Source organism: Anopheles aquasalis, chromosome 2, assembly GCF_943734665.1.
Source record: "Anopheles aquasalis chromosome 2, idAnoAquaMG_Q_19, whole genome shotgun sequence".
Lineage (NCBI taxonomy): Eukaryota > Metazoa > Arthropoda > Insecta > Diptera > Culicidae > Anopheles > Anopheles aquasalis.
In genome coordinates, this window is record NC_064877.1 from 42937501 (window position 1) to 42955000 (window position 17500).

Here is a 17500-nt window from a genome sequence, read left to right on the forward strand (position 1 = left end):
CCAGGTAGCCAGTGATGAGTTCTGCATCTCTTGGAAACGATACCCTTCGCACAGCGTCGTTCGCCGCTCGCGTACCAGTCATCACGCCCAGTTTGTTCGGTTTCTTGAGGCTACTGTGCAGTATCAACGGTGCGCTGCTACTGCTGGCTGTGCCGGCAGCACTCTTTGGTAGGGTTACTACGGCGCTCGGTGTTGCTGCTAGTGGCAACGATGTCGCTACTGGTGCTGATGGGATGACTTGTGGCACTACCGCCGCCGCCGCTGCCGCTGCCGCCGCAGACAACTCTTCGGCTAATGTAAAGATATGCGATGATGCATCAGGTCTGCTACCGTTATGTGTCGCCTGCGCGATGACAGAGGTTGCTTTGTCGGGTGTTAAGGTCGAACTCATAGCTCCTACCGCAACAGTTGGCTGCGTTCCTGCATTCGAAGGAACGGGGAGTAGTCCTTCGCTCTCAAGGGAGGGTGGTCCTTCGAGTGGTTCATGCCGTAGCCGTCGTATAGCTAAATTTTCATCCATGGTCGGATCCGTTTGCATTATTGCACTTGCCGCCGGGGTTACTTCGATTTCCTGTTGGGATTTTGCCAGCACGACTGGCGTCGCGCTTGGGGACGACAGATCGAAGGACGGCCCCGACGTCGCTAGCTGTGCGGTAGCGACCGTGGCCACCACCACTGCTACGGACGAAGAAGAGGGAGGTAGCGGTTGCACTGCTGGTGACGACGACGGCGACGACAGTGAGAAGGATACCGAACCATCCACGTCGCTGGCGCTGGTGGTGGTAATATTCTCAGTCGCCAACATAGCTGTGTCCGTGCCGGTCATAGTGAGCGCTTCTGCTTTTGTTGCGGATAGCTCTACGCTTTCGCCTTCTGCCGCAGTACTACTGTTGGTGGTGTTCGTGGCTGTTTGCGTGCTTTGTACTATTTCGATCGGTGCTACTACCATCGGCATGGCATGGTACGGTTTGCTCTCACTGGTGCAAGTAGCGGTGGTTTGCGTGTCACTCCGCTCACAAGCTGATGATTCGGTTGCAGTACCCGCCGTAGACACTGGGTCGCCTTCCGTCAACGTAGCTGAAGCCGCTACCGGAATTACCCGTTGCTCACCAACGCTTGCAACCATTACACACTCACCAGCACCGTCGGTGTCGATGTTGTTACTGGTACAGGTCGCGCTGGTTACGAATTCGTCGCCTGCTGCCTTTTTCTCCGTGATTGTTTCGCCGGCATCAATGCTACTCCTCTTGTTGTTATTGTAGCAGTCGTTATTATTGATACAAACGCCACTGATCGCCACATTCGGTGTCAACGTAAAGTCGGCTTCGGTCAGCAAAGGCAGGTTGTTGTTGGACGAGGCTAAACATCTCGCCTCGCAGCACCGTTCACCTGCCACCGCCACATCGCTGGAAACCACTGCGCCCACGGCTGTCTCGGCAACCGAGGGTGTAGAGGCTGTGGAAGAAGAGTTTGATGATAACTGTCGAGGTTTTAAGGCTTCCGTGGTGAATTCCTGTTCCGTTGTGTGGCTCTCCGTAGTATCCTTGCCACCGTCCATCACATTCTCCCGAACACATGCCAAAGCAGTGGCATTAGCAACCGTCGGATTCTCCTTACCGACCTCGCCGTCTCGATCCCTTCGCCCGCTTTCCGTTTCGGTGGTTACGATGCTGTCCGGAATGCACGGAGCCAGCAGTGTGCCTGTTGGCAGTAAACAATCGGGCCCCATCTCGATAATCTCCTGCGTCTTTTCGGTCTCCACTGACCGGGCTGTTTCATGAGCGATTGTTTCCTGTACATCCACCTCGGACAAACATTGATAGCGCTGCTCGTAGCACATGCCGCTACTTCTTCGGCGTTGTTCGTCGTCATCGTTACAGGCCGGCTGCTGTTCCGTTTCCGTTTCGGATGCCCCCTCGTTTACTGTAATTCGCTGTTCGGCCACAGGATTGAGCGACTGAGGTTGCTGCGGTTGCTGCTCAACGTCGGCCGTATTTTCATCGATTTCGTCTGTGCTGCTATTTTTCGAAATCGAAGAAACGGTAGGTGAAACGGTCGAGGTCGATGACGGTGACGATGGTGAGATGAGTAACGCTAGTGCCCCATCTGAATGTCCGGTTGATGGCTGCTGCTGCTGCTCGTGTTCTTGATCCTGTTGCTGTTGCTGTTGCTGTTGCTGCTGCTGCTGCTGCTGGTTCTGCTCCTTTTCTGGTGCCTTTGTTGAATCTATATTCATTTTCCTACAACGTTTCCACCCCACCGTGGCAAGTATCTGTTGTCGGTGGATTAACTATTGGTGTATTCTCTTTTTCTTCTCGTTTCAAAGTTTGCAACGAATCAATTACAAGCATTGGTCGCAATGCGTCTTCTCGCGTATAGCTGGTGGATGGGGTTCGTCACTGTCACCGACTACCCCGAGATGGCAGTCGTTACCGGATTACACGCTTACACTTGTTACACTTCCGTGCGTATTACACGGTGCTTTCATAATTCACACTCGGTACAGCTCCAACACAACAAGCGACATCGGGTACAATTTCGCGGTTTTTCGCCGGTCCGGTGACCCCCCGGGTGCGCTCTCTTCGTTAGTATCCGTACCTTCTATCCGTCCTGTGCTTCCGAACAGCAGCAGTCTGCTTGCCGCCTACTTTAGCCGCCGTTGATCAGCCGTTTCACGCGTATCACGCCCGTCTGGTTTGGGGGGCGCAAAACTAATTTTAGTAACCAGAAATGGTTATATATATATAACCCCACCAACAATCATTTGTTCTGTGCGAACGTCCACGGGAGAGCGGTTCAGATTTTTCCTTGATCACTACCCGCCTTCTGCGTCCGTTGCGCCGCTTACTATGCGTTTTATTTTTCGCGTGGTTCCCTGTGAGCACCTCACCGGTACTACTACAACACAACACAACCGACGACCACCGGGGGTCTGCTTTGTTTTTCCCTATTTTTTTTTGTTCGTTTATCCGGTTAGCTATCTAGGGATTAGGTTCACTGTCGTTCGCGTTGAAGACGAACGCTTCCGCCACCATCTATATTTGTTCCTTATTCTCTCTTGTAGCCGTCGTGCGATACCATTCTTTTCGCTGGGAACACACAAAAAGCCGTAGCACAGACACACACGTACACGTACACAATCACATTCGTACACAAGTCCGTAGGTTTTGTTTTAAGTACCAACCACTAATAAGTCTCTTCAGTCGTTCACCTTTTACGTTGTTGCATGACTGGTGTTTCCATGCGCTGAGCGGTATACTTCTTCGCGCACGCCACTTACAGTCACGGGCTCGAAGAAGTGCATCGAAAGGAGATCGTGTATCCTTTTTTCCGGTTGTTTGTTTGATTGACAGGCACTCGCACGCACGCACGCACGCCTAAATCGATCTTTGCTCAGCGATCATTGTTGCTCAAGTACTTTATCCTTCCTCTTGATTTTTCCTAAGTCGCTCAGCCCCGCCTGCTGTGTGCTGTGTGTGGGCCTGGGAGTAGAATTTCTTCGGCGTAGGTTACGGTTTTCTCTCGATGACGACAGCAACCACGTGTACGGTTTTCAATTCTCATTTCCTGAGTGTGCGAAGCCAGTTACTGTTGCTGATCATGTTTCTTTTGTCTCCTATGCTGTTCACTCCGTATTCCGCACTGTACGAGGTACGACGATGCGTTTGTTATCGGGTCCGTTGTTGTTCGCGAGGACCCCGTACCACCAACCAGCAAACTGTTTCTGTTCCTAAGGCAGATACGTAAAAATAGAACGTAAACCATGGTCAGTAAAAGTGTATTGTGCAGTGTATGTAGAGTATTAACAGTGAGTTCAGCGAGCAATCGTTATCGATCGACACCATTCCGTAACGCATCGCTTTTATCACCGTTTTATCGAGCAGAGCAGAAACAGACAGAGACAAAACAACCATCTCTAGGCCAAGTTCATAAAACGGCAACGGCAATCAGCTGGGCCTTCCTCTGTTTCTGCTAACGATAACCTACGTCGCTCACGAATATCGCTGAACTCAACGCGCGAGTTGTGTCTTGCAGGGGCGACAAGCGGAACAAAAACAACTAAACAACAAATCGTTAAACGTCCCACACGCGCTTCGGCCAACGACAGCGGCACCACACAGCTGACCCGTTAGCTACCGGGTCGCTACAAACGCGAACACGCGAAGAGTGTACGCGGAACGGAAGCCGTTGTGATGATGTGAGATGAACATCTGATTTCGCGTCAAATGTGTGTACCGTGGGCGCGTGCGGTTGCGCTAGCGCGCTCATCCTAGCTTGAGCTTGTGCTGACCCTCGTGGGAGGGAACGAAGTCGGAAACCTGTTTTCTGAACTCTACTCGCTACCCATCCCCGCATCCGCATTAGCGATGCACCGAGCGGCAGCATCGTTCCGTCGTGCAGCTAGCTACCACTCGATGAGGAGCGTTTGAGCGTGATGTGCAGCCACTGCGGGGGGGAAGGCAGTGGAAGGATCTTCGTTTTGGTACGCTTAGTTTCGTAGGTCAAGACACAGAGAGCTCATTTGGCACGCTGTCCCATCCATCGTCCCTGGCTCAGCTCAGTTCAGCTCAGCTCAGCTCAGCTCAGTCACTCAGTCAGTGAGGCAGTCGAACGGTTGTGACGGTGACGCAGCGGAGCACACAAGAAGCGCTGCTCTTTCGTCACACTACAAACACTGCATTTCGCTACAATTGGGGTTTCATATACATGGATGCGTAAGCCATGCTTAGAGAGGTTGGTGCGATCATCTGTCGCAAACCAGATGTGCGCTTGCTTTTTGCTGCATCCTGCTCGTCGGTCGTTGGTCTAATAATCGCCATGACTTCATCGGTCGGTCGGTCGGTCGGTCGCTTCCACCTGCCTGTCGTGTGGTGTGCTTGAGATCATCCACCTTTTGTGATCGGACAAAACCGGACAGTCCCCGAAGGGGTCGGTCGACGGTCGGTCACGCGGCGTTCTGGGCAATGTCAAGTGCAGCTCCATAAACATCAATGTCTAAGCGGTTTCTTCAGTCAGTTCAGTGCGCACACGCCACCCATTTCGTAGCAGCGATCGTTCTTCTTCTTTTTCTTCTTTGTTCTGCCTCTTTTCTGCTTCCGTGCTCCGTGATGATTCGTCGGAGGAGATGACTCACTACATCAATTTAGTAAAGAAGGAGTCGCTAAAAATGCCACAGTCACGCTGAAACGGTTAGGGTCTGCTTATATTGGAATAGTAACCCGCGAAATGGTTGCTGTGTGAGATTGTCACAGAAGTAGGCGGTGCTGCGGTCGTCGCTGTATCGGTCTTTTCATACGCTTGCTGCAATAGTTTAGACGAAAATTGTAATATTAAATATTGTTCACTCTCTGCTGAAGCTCTTGGATCGACGGAAAGCGCTACAAACAAGCTGTTTAGACATTTAATACAGCGCTCGGTTGTACACAAAGCGCAGATTATGGTCCATTAGCGTGAGTAGTTGGCAGTGCACCATAGAAGTATGTGGTCTTTCCATCTCCACTAATCAAAGAATGACCCCAAGAAAAACCCACCCACACCCACACGCTCACATGGGTGGTGTTGGTGGTGGTTCGCATTCTAAGAACTGCTTCGATGTCACGTTATGGGGAATTACGAACACCTACCCTACCCCATTGCTGAAGGTTCTACTGGCAAAAATTACCATACACGCTCGGGGATTAGATTGGTGTTGGTGTTGGGGACGTTTGCACATTGATCGAGGCCATTTACATTGTGCAACCAATTTCCTTGTCATTGAGAGAATTGTGATAGAAATCTAATCAACCATAATAATGCACTCAGAATGCTCCTAAGGTTACCTTTTTAAATAGTATTTTTGATAACAATCTTAAGCTCAATGAAAGGGAACCAGCTCTTCGCGAAGAAGACGTCATCGGTGTTTGGAAAAGCTGCAAAGCCCTGCGCTCGTCGTGATTGCATGCCACTAATGGTTGTGTCCTTTCGGGGTGTATATCAAGGCCGAACTAATTTACCGTACACTAAATTCAATGTTAATTTTAGTCGCTACTGGGATACATCCACCATGGAGCAAGGGGAACAAAGGGTTTCCGTCGAGAAAAAAGAAATTCTAAGCGATATCTTAGCCATTCCTTCCATCGGCCAGCCGAGTTCTTATGCGACGCTGTTGAGGTCATGCACCCAAAACCAATGACCTCATCTTGCCGGAACAAAGCCTTTTTCGCCGCGAAGAAAGACATTCTAAGCGATATCTTAGTTATTCTTTTCATCGCGGAAGGGGTGGCTGGGGGCATAGTCGCAAAAACAATGATCTCATCTCCTCGGCTGCTTACTAAGTACTGAATTCGATCACCGCGAGCGTATTGTGATCTGCTGCCGATGGATTGTTTCACTCGGCAGGCGATTTGTGGTTGACCACAAAAATCCCCCTGGCGAAAATTGGATCAAAATGCGACATCTGATGCGGGCTATCGGAGTACTAATCGGTTCTTCAAATTCGCATCGATCCATTCCAAGAGGCTAAAGTAAAGATCGAGTTCAGTTTACACCGATCTTCTCGCGTTACACACAAGTGATTGATCATGCTGTGGGCTGTGGCGAGTGAAAGAGAAATGTGACACAAGTAGGAGGTCGAATTTGGTTTAAAAAAAAATATTGAAAAGTAATTGCATTATTATGCTCAATTTTACAAAACAAATTTTCATTCTCCTCACTCTCGCTCTCCTATGAATGAAGGAATAGCGCATAAACACAGCAGAGGGAAAATGCAAGAGAGAGAGAGTGAGAGTGCAAGCGAGCGAATCCTGAAACGTAGCAGTAGGCCGTGGCAAACGTGGCCCACGGAACGGTTTTGACAAACAAAAAACAAAAACCCCACGCGCGGCTACTACGGGAATGATATCGGCGTAGTATAGTAGAGCGTAAACGCACCGCGTGGGGTGTTTGCATCGAGCAGAGAAGAAGGTGAGCCTCTTCTCTCGAAAAGGAAAAGACCAGCGGAAGGCGATGAGGGAAGTAGACTTTTGTTTTTGTTTTGTTCACTTCCCTTTCGCACTACCCGTAGCTGCCTACTATGCCGTGCTATCTTTTTCGCACAATTAATTTGCATTGCACCATCGCATCGAATGCATCATCGTTTTGCTCACCACCAGCACCCGGGGGGGCCAGCACCATTTTCTCTTTCTGCGTCACTCGCGCGCTCTCTCGCTGTTGCTTTTTGAGCCGTTTCTCACGCTTCCCTAGAGGTGCATACTGGTAAAGAGGCATTTTAAACCACCCTCTCTCCTCGCGCCACCTACGGGTTGACGCTGTTGAGCTGTTGCATAAAAAAAAGGGGTATATGCACGGTGTGGGTCAGTCACGCCAAACACTGCCCCCGGCGGTCCCTTCTTCTTTGCGACAAAATTGGCAACAGCCCTTTTTCCTTCGCGCTGGCTGATTGAAGTGGCCTGTCATCCACTTGGCAAGTGTTCCAATATATCTCACTACGGCTGCACGCTCTGCTTCCATAACCCGCCAATGTTCTGTGTGTTCCCGGGAACTGCAGATGCGCTCCGTTGTTGCATCTTGGAAGACGGCAATGGCAAGAAGAAAAAAAAGGGAAACCAACAAAGCCGTCCAAATGACACATTGTCAATTGATTCTGAGTAATGAGGGCGGTACTTTACAAACACGATGACCGCATCGGAAACGTGCTATCTACGAAAAAAAACCCCTCACTCCGCGGTGCTGCTGCTGTGACGGATCAGACATCGCGACTGAGAAACCGACGAGTAGCTGATTCCACACCGTCACCATCGCTCATCGTCACAGTAATTAAGCGACTCGACCAGCCCACACCAGCCCACCGGCAGAGACCACTATAGTAGATTACAGCCGGATTCGCACACACATGCGAAGCGGCATTAAACCCCCTGCCAGATGCCTGCAGTAGATTGGCGCGCGCTGACCGATGTTCGATTGTGTGCCGCGATAGTTTACTTGCATTATCTTAGTGCCGAGCGCCGATGACACGTGCCTCGGCCACCCCTGAGCCACCATCACCACCATCGAAGCATTTCTGTCCATGCTGCACACACATGGTTATGTGCGCCACCAATAGTTGCGACTCGACAGAGATCTCCTCCTCCTCATCGCCATCACCAGGTGATTTGCTGGTAATTTTCCTTCAGCCCTTTCCACAGTGTGCACGGGGTGGGTGACGGATGCCGATAACGCAAGACACACAAGCGGTGCTCTATTTTGTTTTTGTCTAATCTAGAAGCTGGTGACCTCACAAGCGGGCCCCACAAAACTCAGGACCGGATCGATTATCGGAAAAAGGTTTTCGCCGATCGGTGGCGGCGGCAGCAGCAGTAGGCCTGGCCCGTTGGTGGCTGAAATGTCACACGTTGTGTGCGGCCTCCACGATCAATATGCCACACCATCCAAGTGATTGCGCGCACAACAACACCCGAGCCGGGTTCCCTTCGCTTCTTAATCATATCTCACCAGAACCAGTTTTGAACAACGAACAGCGCGACGGTTTCCGAAGGTAATAGACTGTGCTTTGCTGTGCTCATTACCAGCCTCCCGCGCACACCATCTCGTACCATCACAAGCACACAGCATTCTCTCTGTCTCCTCTGATCAACCGTGCAACCAGCGCTGTTAATACTTCTGTACGTTTGTCCGGTGGTGTCGAACCCGCTAATCGAGAACCAGATTATGCGTCAGGCCCCCAGGATCAAATCACCCGCTTTTTTCGGCGGATCTACTACACTAACCGTGCCCACCAATTTTTCCGCCTCTCTTCCTAGTTTGAACACACTTTGGTCACTACTTTGTCTACTACGATGGTCGGAAAATGCCAGAGAGCGAAGTGGTTAGCGAACAGACGACGGTGGGAGATTTTACTGACACATTTCGAGAGAAAGAGCGCGCAGGAGAGCAACAGAGAAACAAGCGAGAGAAGAAGAAAGGCTCGAACCAATCGAAGAGCTCCGAAGTATTTTGCATCCAACCCTCGCCACCGCCATCCTCGTTGTGCATAGTGCGGTGCATCAGCAGCAGCAGCAGCAGCAGCGAGAGATGCAATTGCAAATGATTATATCACACTTTGTTTCGCACATCGCACACACTGGGGTCGTCGCAGCAGTCCGGTTGTACGGTGGCGGAAATGGATGGATTTGCCATTCACCCACCAAAAACACCCTGGCCAGCGCAGAAAATGGCCAGTCATATCCCTCTCGAGAGTGTGTGTTGCTAAGGGTAGGCTTTTCGAAGCAAAAAAAAACAAAAAAGAAAAACCCTCCCGATTGCCTACTTCGCACACACATCACGTAGCCCCCGCGGTAGTGTGCATACAGCAATGATTTCTCTGACCTAGAACACACTATTGAGAAGAAACGGAAGGCTGATGCACCGTTCTGTTCTGTTGAGGAGCTGCCAGCAGCAGGTTGACAAACGAAGCAGGTTGCAAATGACACGCGGGGCGACGGCAACGCGGTGAAAGATGGAATTTTCTTTCGATGACGCCATCACAATCACTCCCCTGGTGGAGGCCGCACCGTACAGGGGCGCCCTGAGGGGTCAAGGAGGAGGAACTGAACTGAACCGGACTGAAAACGGTATCGCACTCGCCGCTGACCTAATGCCTACCACGACGACGACGATGGCCACGAATCTTCGAACTTTCCCAAAAAAAAAAAAACCGGAACCTGGGGACAGCACACAGAGGGAACGGAACGCACGCGCTACACACAACTATATCACAGCGAACAAAAACGGGCCACGCACTCGCGTGTGCACACCACACTGCGGCTGAATGCACTACTGACAACTACTGCAGTGGATGCAGGTTGCAGTGACCAACCCAGCAACGCGCTGCACGCGAGGGCGGTGCTGAGTAGTCCGATTGGGAATTGTCTCGCCGTTGCCGTCACCCCCCCCCCCCCCCCCCCCCCCCGGGTCCATATGCATGGCCATCATTTTCGCAAAGAGCGTACACATTTTTTCCTCTCTCGCGCTCTCTCTCTCTCTCTGTCGTGCTCCCTGTTTCTCTCCATTTATGCGCCTTTCTCGCGGGTTTGCTCAGCACAGCGGATCCGTTGTGCATCGAAAGGGGGTTGGTGATGGCGGCTAATTTCTGCTTCTCTCAGGACTCCGTTTGGTAAGAAGAGGGGCTTTTGTTTTGTTTGTACCACCACCAGCAGCACGAGCAACAGCAGGAACCAGAGAGAACCTGGCGGACCTTGGTGCGTATGAATGAAACTGGCGTGCCCCACACCGGTTCACAGAATTTTCCACCATACCGCCCTCGGGAGGGTGCAGCTAAAAAGGCAAGGAAAAACAAATGAAGCAACGCAACCCAAACATGGTATTCAGGTAGGGAGGGAATCGTACCAAAAGGCGACGCATAAACATCGCAGAGCATACTGAGCATTGGGTTGCCAGGGCATATTGACATCGGATTCTACCTACGCCTGCCTACTACGTCGTTCTTGCGTTGGCTCCACCCGTCACCGCCTGCTGCTGATCACAGCAACTTTTAATTTGAGCTATTTATCGTGGCTTTTACTGGCACTCTCGTTGCACCCATTGCCTTTGCTGTTCTGTTTGCATCAGCTCTCTCCAATTTCTTTTTTCTAAATACAGGTGCATTACTCGATCTATAGCGCAACTTGAAGGTGATAATTTTGTGTGATTGGTGCGATTAAACACACAACAAACAGTGCGAGAGCGCACGCGGACGCAATCCGCAACAGATAATGGCAGGCTGCTATTAGAAAGTTCGCCAGCGGGAGTCGTATCGAAAATGCCACCCCTTACAAATCCTGGCACGCTCCGCTTGCCGATCAGCTGCTGCTGCTGCTGCTGCAAAACAGGTTATCGGGCGCAATCCGCAATCCGGTAGAGCGCTACCGCTGGGCTACCTCTCACATCGTTTCACATTCTAATCCGAGTCCGTGCAGCATTGGGCCTCCCCCCCCGTTTAATGTGGATATGTTACTACACAAAGATCTTTCTCGCACGATCGTTGTCGTCGTCGTCATCATCATCGGTTGACGGCCACCCGGACGTCCTTCGGAGTAGCGGTGCCTTAACTCCGGTTCGTTGCTTTGCAATTTCTTGAATACAATCTTGTGGCACACGCGCGACACCCGCTGTGTTAGTCGCCCGCGAACACAATGGTGCGACCCAGGTGCGAAAGGGGTTGCGCGTTGGCCTGTTGCGTGCAGAGTGCGTGTGTTGCTCCGATGATGAGACCAAGAAGAGTACTCTCGCCTCCATAAACCATCGCGACATGGCCACCATACGCACACGTATACAAACGGTCCGGACCAACCACCGGAGCTGGCTCCTCGTCGTCATCGTCACTCACGCACTTCCTCCTGGCCGCCGGCTAAACGACGGGGTGGTAGTGAGGCCCGGGTGTTGGCGAAGTGCAAATGTGCCTTCGAGACACAGACAGGGGGTCGTCGTCGTCGTCTGGGAGAAACCTTCGCCCCCAGGCTTCGGCAGTCTTCCCTTCCCTTTTGCGGGTCATGAAAGTGGTCGCGGAGAGCAGAGAAAGAAAGTAATATGCCTTCGGGCACTTTTTCGGCCACTTCCCGCCGCCTTACCACCCCTTCGACAGACAGGTTCCCCATGGCGCGGCACGGCGCAGCTCGGCACACATTTCGTAATGTACCGTCGGCTGTTCGCTCACGCAGTTGACCACTTTCCTCCAGAAAATAAGGAACCATCCGCAATATGAGGAGAAGGAGGGGGGGGGGGGGGGAGGCCGCCATACACTAGACACCGATTGGCCCAGAAATAACGCAAAATTCCCGGGAAAGGCGGGAGTTTCGTTCTGGCCACTACCGCACACCGTTTTTTTTTTCTTCACGCACAGCAGGCGACCCCGCACACAGTATACTTCTGCGATTGCTTTTCCACTCCGCGTAGCACACGCAAAAAAAAACGTATCGGGAAATGCTCGCTCGCGTTTGGCCACCGCGCACCGTGCTCTGTGGCGAATAATCTATCGACCGAGGGGACGAGCGCACTACTTTACCTTCCAACTGGTCGTCTATCTACACTAAAAACTAACTATTTCTGTTGCTGCTGCTGGTTGCTGCCTTTTCCTGTCACATCCATTTTTCACTGTCTTCCCGTTTTTCTTTTTTCTCCGCGTTGGCCATATAAGCGAGCGAGTTATCGGGCCAAGGCGGCCGTTTGACGTTTTCGCTCGCTCTCACGCACACACTCGGGGCGCTGTTTACGTTTCCCTGGGTCCTGTATCGGTGATTTGTTTTTTTTCCGTTCGGTGGTGCAGCGGTACCGAGACAGAAAACGGGAAAACTTTCCTCTTTTCCTCGGTTGTGGTCAGTAGATCATGGTAAAAACCAGAATGATTACCAAAAACTGTCCCGAGTGTGAAGTGCAGGTGGCGATTGCATCGAAGAAATGTTCCTGTGGCCATATGTTCAGCATGAAATCATCGAGCGCTTACGAGCCCCCGTCGAGAACGAAAACCAGCTCGAAGCGAAAAGCAGCTCAAGCGGCCGCGGCCGCCGCCGCTGCTGCCTCATCGTCCAGCGATAGCCGGAAAGGGTCAGCATCCGGGCAGGTGCAGCGCCGCCGGACGAGCCGAGTACGGCGCGAGAAACCCAACTACTACGATTCCCTGCAGTACGAGAAGAAAAAGAAAAAAACCAAGGTCTGTTGGGGATTAGTTTCCAAACCGTTTTGAGAAAACCACCCCAATAATGTACGTTTTAATCCACAGAAATCGTCCAAAGCATCTCTGTTCAAAGGCAAAGAACCGAAGCAGACGCAGCTCATCACGGCTAAAGAGACGCAGGTGGCCCGTGCTTCTCGGCATGCTAATCGACGTGCAAAGAAGGAAGAAATCGACGGCGGAGGAGATCTGGCGGCCAAGTAAGACTCACCATAGTAATGCACCATGAACTAGTGAGTTTCTAGTGTTGTTTTCCCTTTCGATTGCAGGTTGCCCTTGGACAAACAGGAAGTGGCCGCTATTATACTCTCAGAAATTAATCGAAAAATTGGTTCCGTCGTGTGGACCCAACCGTAGGCCAGGTGCCCTAGCATTAACCGTAATATGTACAGTTTAGAAATCATACCAATAGGATAAGATACCGCAGGCAAATAAACATCGTACAGCTGACTGTCCGAGGAATCACTCTCGCATCGTATTCCTGTTCTGCCAGTTGTTCCACTCAGTAGGCACAGAGCAGCGTACGTCAGCGGTTACCTTGGCAACGGAAAGGATACAACATCGCAGCAGGTCCCATTTTCGCTGTTTCACAAACAGCACCTTTCGCTCTCGAAACGGAGCACTTTATTCAATATCTCACTCCGGAGAGCGCCAGGTTCGACTGAAAGCCTTCCCCCGGGGCGGCCTGTAGTCCTTTGCGCGAAAGTGGGTCAGTTTTATAGCATCGCTAGTAGTGGCGAGTGACGGTGGTGCGTTTAAACGGTAGTGCGGTTTTTAAATGTAAGGTCTTTATAGTGGTCGGAATTGCCCTGCGTTACTGCTGCGAGCCTGTTGTGTGTGGTGCAAGCAACCCTTCGCGAGGAACGCTTTTCCGTCCGTCTATCCGGAAATGGGTTCCGAGGTGGATGGGGCCGTTCTGAAACGGACACAGAGTGCACTGGGAAAATTCGTGAAACGACCCGCACTAACCGAGAAGCTTCTTCGTAAACCACCATTTCGGTTTCTTCACGACGTAGTTCACGCGGTACGGCACATTCTTGCTTGCTCCCATGCACCATGCTACCCCCCACCGTCCGTTATCAATCGATAACGCCGTCACCTGGTTAAATGCGACGGCATTTTGTGCACACTCTGCAGCTCATAATTTATTCCTCTCGAATGCTATCCGGGAATCGCAGATCGTACGCGAGCATGGCCTGCTGGAAGGCCTGTACACGGCTGATGAACTGAATTCGGACAACATCAAGGATCGCGATTCGAAAATGGCGTTTCTGCAGAAGCTTATTGACGTCGTTAGTAAGTATTTAAGCGCGCTCAGAACCCACGCCGCCCGACGCAGAGTGGTCTGGAGCGGGGTTCAAACGGGGCTGCTGGTGTTTGGTCGGGGAAGGGAAACGAAACTCAAAAATGTTGTTTATTTGGCATCAATCGACATGGCACGGGTTGCTGTTAGAGACGCTGTTGGGTGCAGCGTAGGGTGCTCCGTTATTAGCAAACCACCGTGCTCGATGAGAAAACACAGCTCGTACCGGGTAATGCCGGTTTCTGTGGTGCCATTGAATCCAGCAACAACGGCAACGGTGCTGCTGATAGGGATCGGTTCAGGTTTCGCTTTTCGTTTCGTTGACCTTGTAGGCACCTCGAACCAGATGACCAGCACATCGAGTGGACCCATGTGGTGTGGTGGTCACTCAACGCATGGCGACGTATCCAGTATCGATTTTCCTGTTTCCGTCACACTTTCCCACGTGTCGTAATGTTTTATTCAACTCCATTTGTCTACTAACTGCAACGAAATTCAAATTAGCGTACACGCATAAAGAGAGCATGGATGACGATGAACGACTAATGAAGCCGTTTAATCGCATTTATCCGTTTTTTTCCTATGCAGAGTTGCTTACCGATCGTGATCTAAAGGTTCGTCCCTCGAAGGTGGTTGCCGGGCTGGAGGTAGAGCGTACGAACGAGCTCCTGCAGGCGCTCGGATATGCTCTGGAGCAGAAGCTCACCAGTGCTAACATCGTGCGACAGTATCTAGCCGCATCTGGGGACGTATCCGGTCCAGCATCTAACAACACTGTGGTAGCTAATGCGACTGTCGCACCGGAAGGGCAGCAAACACGAAAAGAACCAGCTAAGGATCGATCGAAGGACAAAGAACCAGCAGGGGTCGATAAACGAAAAGATCGAAACTCTAAACCCAAAGAGAAGGAACCAGCCAGAAATGGGATATCAGCGGTAGCGGTGGACGCAAAGAGCAGCGATGGAAAGGGGAAGAGTAAAGTGCAAAATGGTGCCGTCAAAGTATCGAACGATTCGAAAAGGAAGCTGGACAAACCGGCCAAGGGGAAGGATAAGGAGCGCTCCCTTAAACGGATACCTTCGATACCGGAAGAGCAGCTGCAGCCTGCTCCACCGCAGACACCAACCGTCAACGATCGGGGCACAGGTCACGATGTGGTGCCCAACACTACAGTGAACGGTAGCGAACCATTAACGAACGGCAAACATTCAAATGAGCGAAGGAAACGTCGCGATTCGTACAAGGAATTGACTGAACCGGTTGCAGTTCCGCTGGAGGATGAAGCGGAAGCTGGTTCACTGACGATGGAGGAAGAAAATGAACGGCATCGCAAACAGAACGGTACCGGAAGTAACAGCAGCAGTCGACGTTCGTCGCTTAAGAAACAGAATAGCCTAACGCCCAGCGAGAACAACGCGCTGTCGGAGATGAATCAATTCAACGGGCTCGAGAGCTCTCCAGGGCCGAGCCGGCAGGATAGTGGCACCGGAAGTGATCCAACTCCACCGACGATCGAAACAGCCACGGTGCCAGAACCGGTGGCAGCAAGTGCTGCTGTAACCATGGTAACCACGGCGGATCCTTTAACAGCTCCAGGTGAAAGCCATCCTCGCGGTGTCGTCACGGGGAAACCTCCGATGCACCGACAGCAATCGGTTGAGACGGTACTGCGACCGAGAACCAGCCTGAGGCCACCAAGTGTACGACCACCATCGGCACGACCAGGGGCCCCACGGCGGAAGGAAAAGAATGTCGAAGTGATTCTGCAACCGAATGAAATGCAAAAACTGGGCGACATCAACGTCAAGATGGAGGTGTTCAATAGTGAGCTGCTGGATGATGATGGCGAGAATTTGATCGTCATCGAGGATCCCATCAGTGCGGTCGATGATGTGTACGGTGGCACAGGAGCTATCGGAAGTGTTGGCATGGTGGTGGATGGAGGTGAAGCAACCCAGCACCACGGGCAGCAACCGGGGCAGGGTCAAGAGGAACATCAGGGCCACCTGGTGCAACAGATACTGGAAACGCAGAAAGAGTTCTCCAACCATGCAAACCATGACGGTGAACTCCTGCGCAAGACCCAGGAAACGGTAAAGTAGTGAACAGCGGGAAGAACCCTTTCGTGTAGTGCAGCGATTTTCTTACTCGCTTTTTGTTACCCTACGCTCCATTTCAGGAATGGTCCATCGGGCAGCGTCAGTCTTCGGCGAAGCAAATGGAACAGCTTCGTGAATCAATCCAGAAGCTCACACGATCCGTGAACCCACTTGGGAAGCTGATGGATTTTATCCAGGAAGACGTGGACTCAATGGAACGGGAACTGACCAACTGGCAGCACATCTATTCGCGCTCGATCGTAGAGCTGAACAAGGAGCGAAGGTAACACAATACCATTGTAGGACAATGATATGAAATCTTTTTCGGTTAATCATTAACTTTTCTGCGCTCTTCAGTGCCACCGAAAATGCGATTGAACCGCTGAAGCATCAGCTGTCGCAGATCGAGGTCAGCATAAAGGAGTATCGCGAAATGATCGACTCGACACGGGCCACCATCTTGCAGAATGAACAAAAGATTGAGCGGCTCTATATGACGGAGCTATAGAACCTGAGATCGCTGTTTGCTGCTGTTTCTTGCGGGACCCGTTCATACTACACTACTCTTTGTACTTTGAAAATCACACGAACCTTCAAAGGGGACAACTTCCTGAGGACATAGTGATCACTTATCGACACTGGAGCACTTGAAGCGCGAGATTATGATAATGATGGCGGATTGTTAGGCAGTTCCGGTTGGGTTTTTTGGTTAAACATTGTTTAGATAGTTTATTTCCATCTGTGTTCCACAATACATCAATTCCCGCATCATTTCTTCTTCTTCAGTCCTATGTTACAACATAATATTATCGCTCTTTCTTTCCCCCAAAACCTGCTCGTTTCATCGCATCCGGTCCGTGTGCTTGGGGTGATTACACCGATACTGAAATTCTGCTATTCATCTTTACAGTATGTACAGACACACGCACCTTTCCACGAGATTGCCTTCTCTATACGAGCTGGCCTATCCTTCTGTCCCTTTTTTTCATTTGACGATTCTTTCCTTTAATTATAGTATCCATTATTATACATACACATTTACACGGTTAAGGCTCATTTAGTGTTTTAGGGTAGTGAGGACGATGTAGAACGGCGACAGATTAGGCGGAGCATCGTTATTTTTATTGTGTTTCCTCCAACCAGCCCCGGTGTAAAAGGACTATTGGGGAGAAACAAAGAAAAGTTTTGCTCCTAATGAAAATCCTCAACTTTTCACGCAAACCGAATGAAATCCGTGTGTGTCTTGTCCAGCTGGATCTGGAAACTAATTCCTCGTTCAATCGTAGTAGAGTCAGTCGGTTTTTCATACCGCCCGTGTTCCACGGATTCTATAGGTTTTTTTTAACGGTGATACATTTAATAAATCGGATAAACCTTCTCTAAGAACCAATAACAGTAGCTTCTTCTTAAGTAAAA

At 51.0% G+C, this 17500-nt stretch overlaps 4 protein-coding genes across 13 annotated transcripts in view; 2 read left to right on the forward strand and 2 right to left on the reverse strand.

Annotated features, from left to right (window-relative positions):
• Positions 1–12134, reverse strand: part of LOC126569794 (mucin-5AC) — a 23205-nt gene extending 11071 nt beyond the window's left edge. For 2 of the 7 annotated variants that reach the window (XR_007607816.1, XM_050227137.1), the window contains exons 1-2: positions 9608–9806; positions 1–3730 (exon numbers count right to left, since the gene is read on the reverse strand). The exon at positions 1–3730 is cut by the window's left edge and continues 24 nt beyond it. Coding sequence is in view for 6 of the 7 variants with exons in the window: in XM_050227137.1 (XP_050083094.1) it covers positions 1–2236 (2236 nt within the window). In the remaining variant the exon portion in view is untranslated. Of the gene's footprint in view, positions 3731–8744; positions 8798–9342; positions 9534–9607; positions 9807–12016 lie in introns of those variants that run through there. The other 5 variants (XM_050227140.1, XM_050227138.1, XM_050227142.1 and 2 more) reach the window with 5 other exon arrangements.
• A 126-nt stretch (positions 12135–12260) lies between these two features.
• LOC126569826 (UPF0547 protein C16orf87 homolog) lies at positions 12261–13160 on the forward strand. The gene is made up of 3 exons (XM_050227207.1): positions 12261–12661; positions 12731–12882; positions 12952–13160. Exons 1-3 carry the CDS (start codon positions 12338–12340, stop codon positions 13037–13039), a joined length of 564 nt encoding a protein of 187 aa, XP_050083164.1. The 5' UTR covers positions 12261–12337; the 3' UTR covers positions 13040–13160.
• An 80-nt stretch (positions 13161–13240) lies between these two features.
• LOC126569805 (TRAF3-interacting protein 1) lies at positions 13241–17482 on the forward strand. Its single transcript, XM_050227165.1, has 5 exons — positions 13241–13706; positions 13861–13978; positions 14574–16078; positions 16165–16367; positions 16442–17482. The coding sequence occupies exons 1-5, from the start codon at positions 13572–13574 to the stop codon at positions 16590–16592; spliced, it is 2112 nt and encodes a 703-aa protein (XP_050083122.1). The 5' UTR covers positions 13241–13571; the 3' UTR covers positions 16593–17482.
• The window catches only part of LOC126569816 (lysM and putative peptidoglycan-binding domain-containing protein 2), a 6713-nt gene continuing 5989 nt past the window's right edge, over positions 16777–17500 (reverse strand). For 3 of the 4 annotated variants that reach the window (XM_050227192.1, XM_050227190.1, XM_050227194.1), the window contains one exon: positions 16777–17500. This exon is cut by the window's right edge and continues 2802 nt beyond it. The gene's annotated coding sequence lies outside the window, so the exon portion shown is untranslated. The other variant, XM_050227193.1, reaches the window with a different exon arrangement.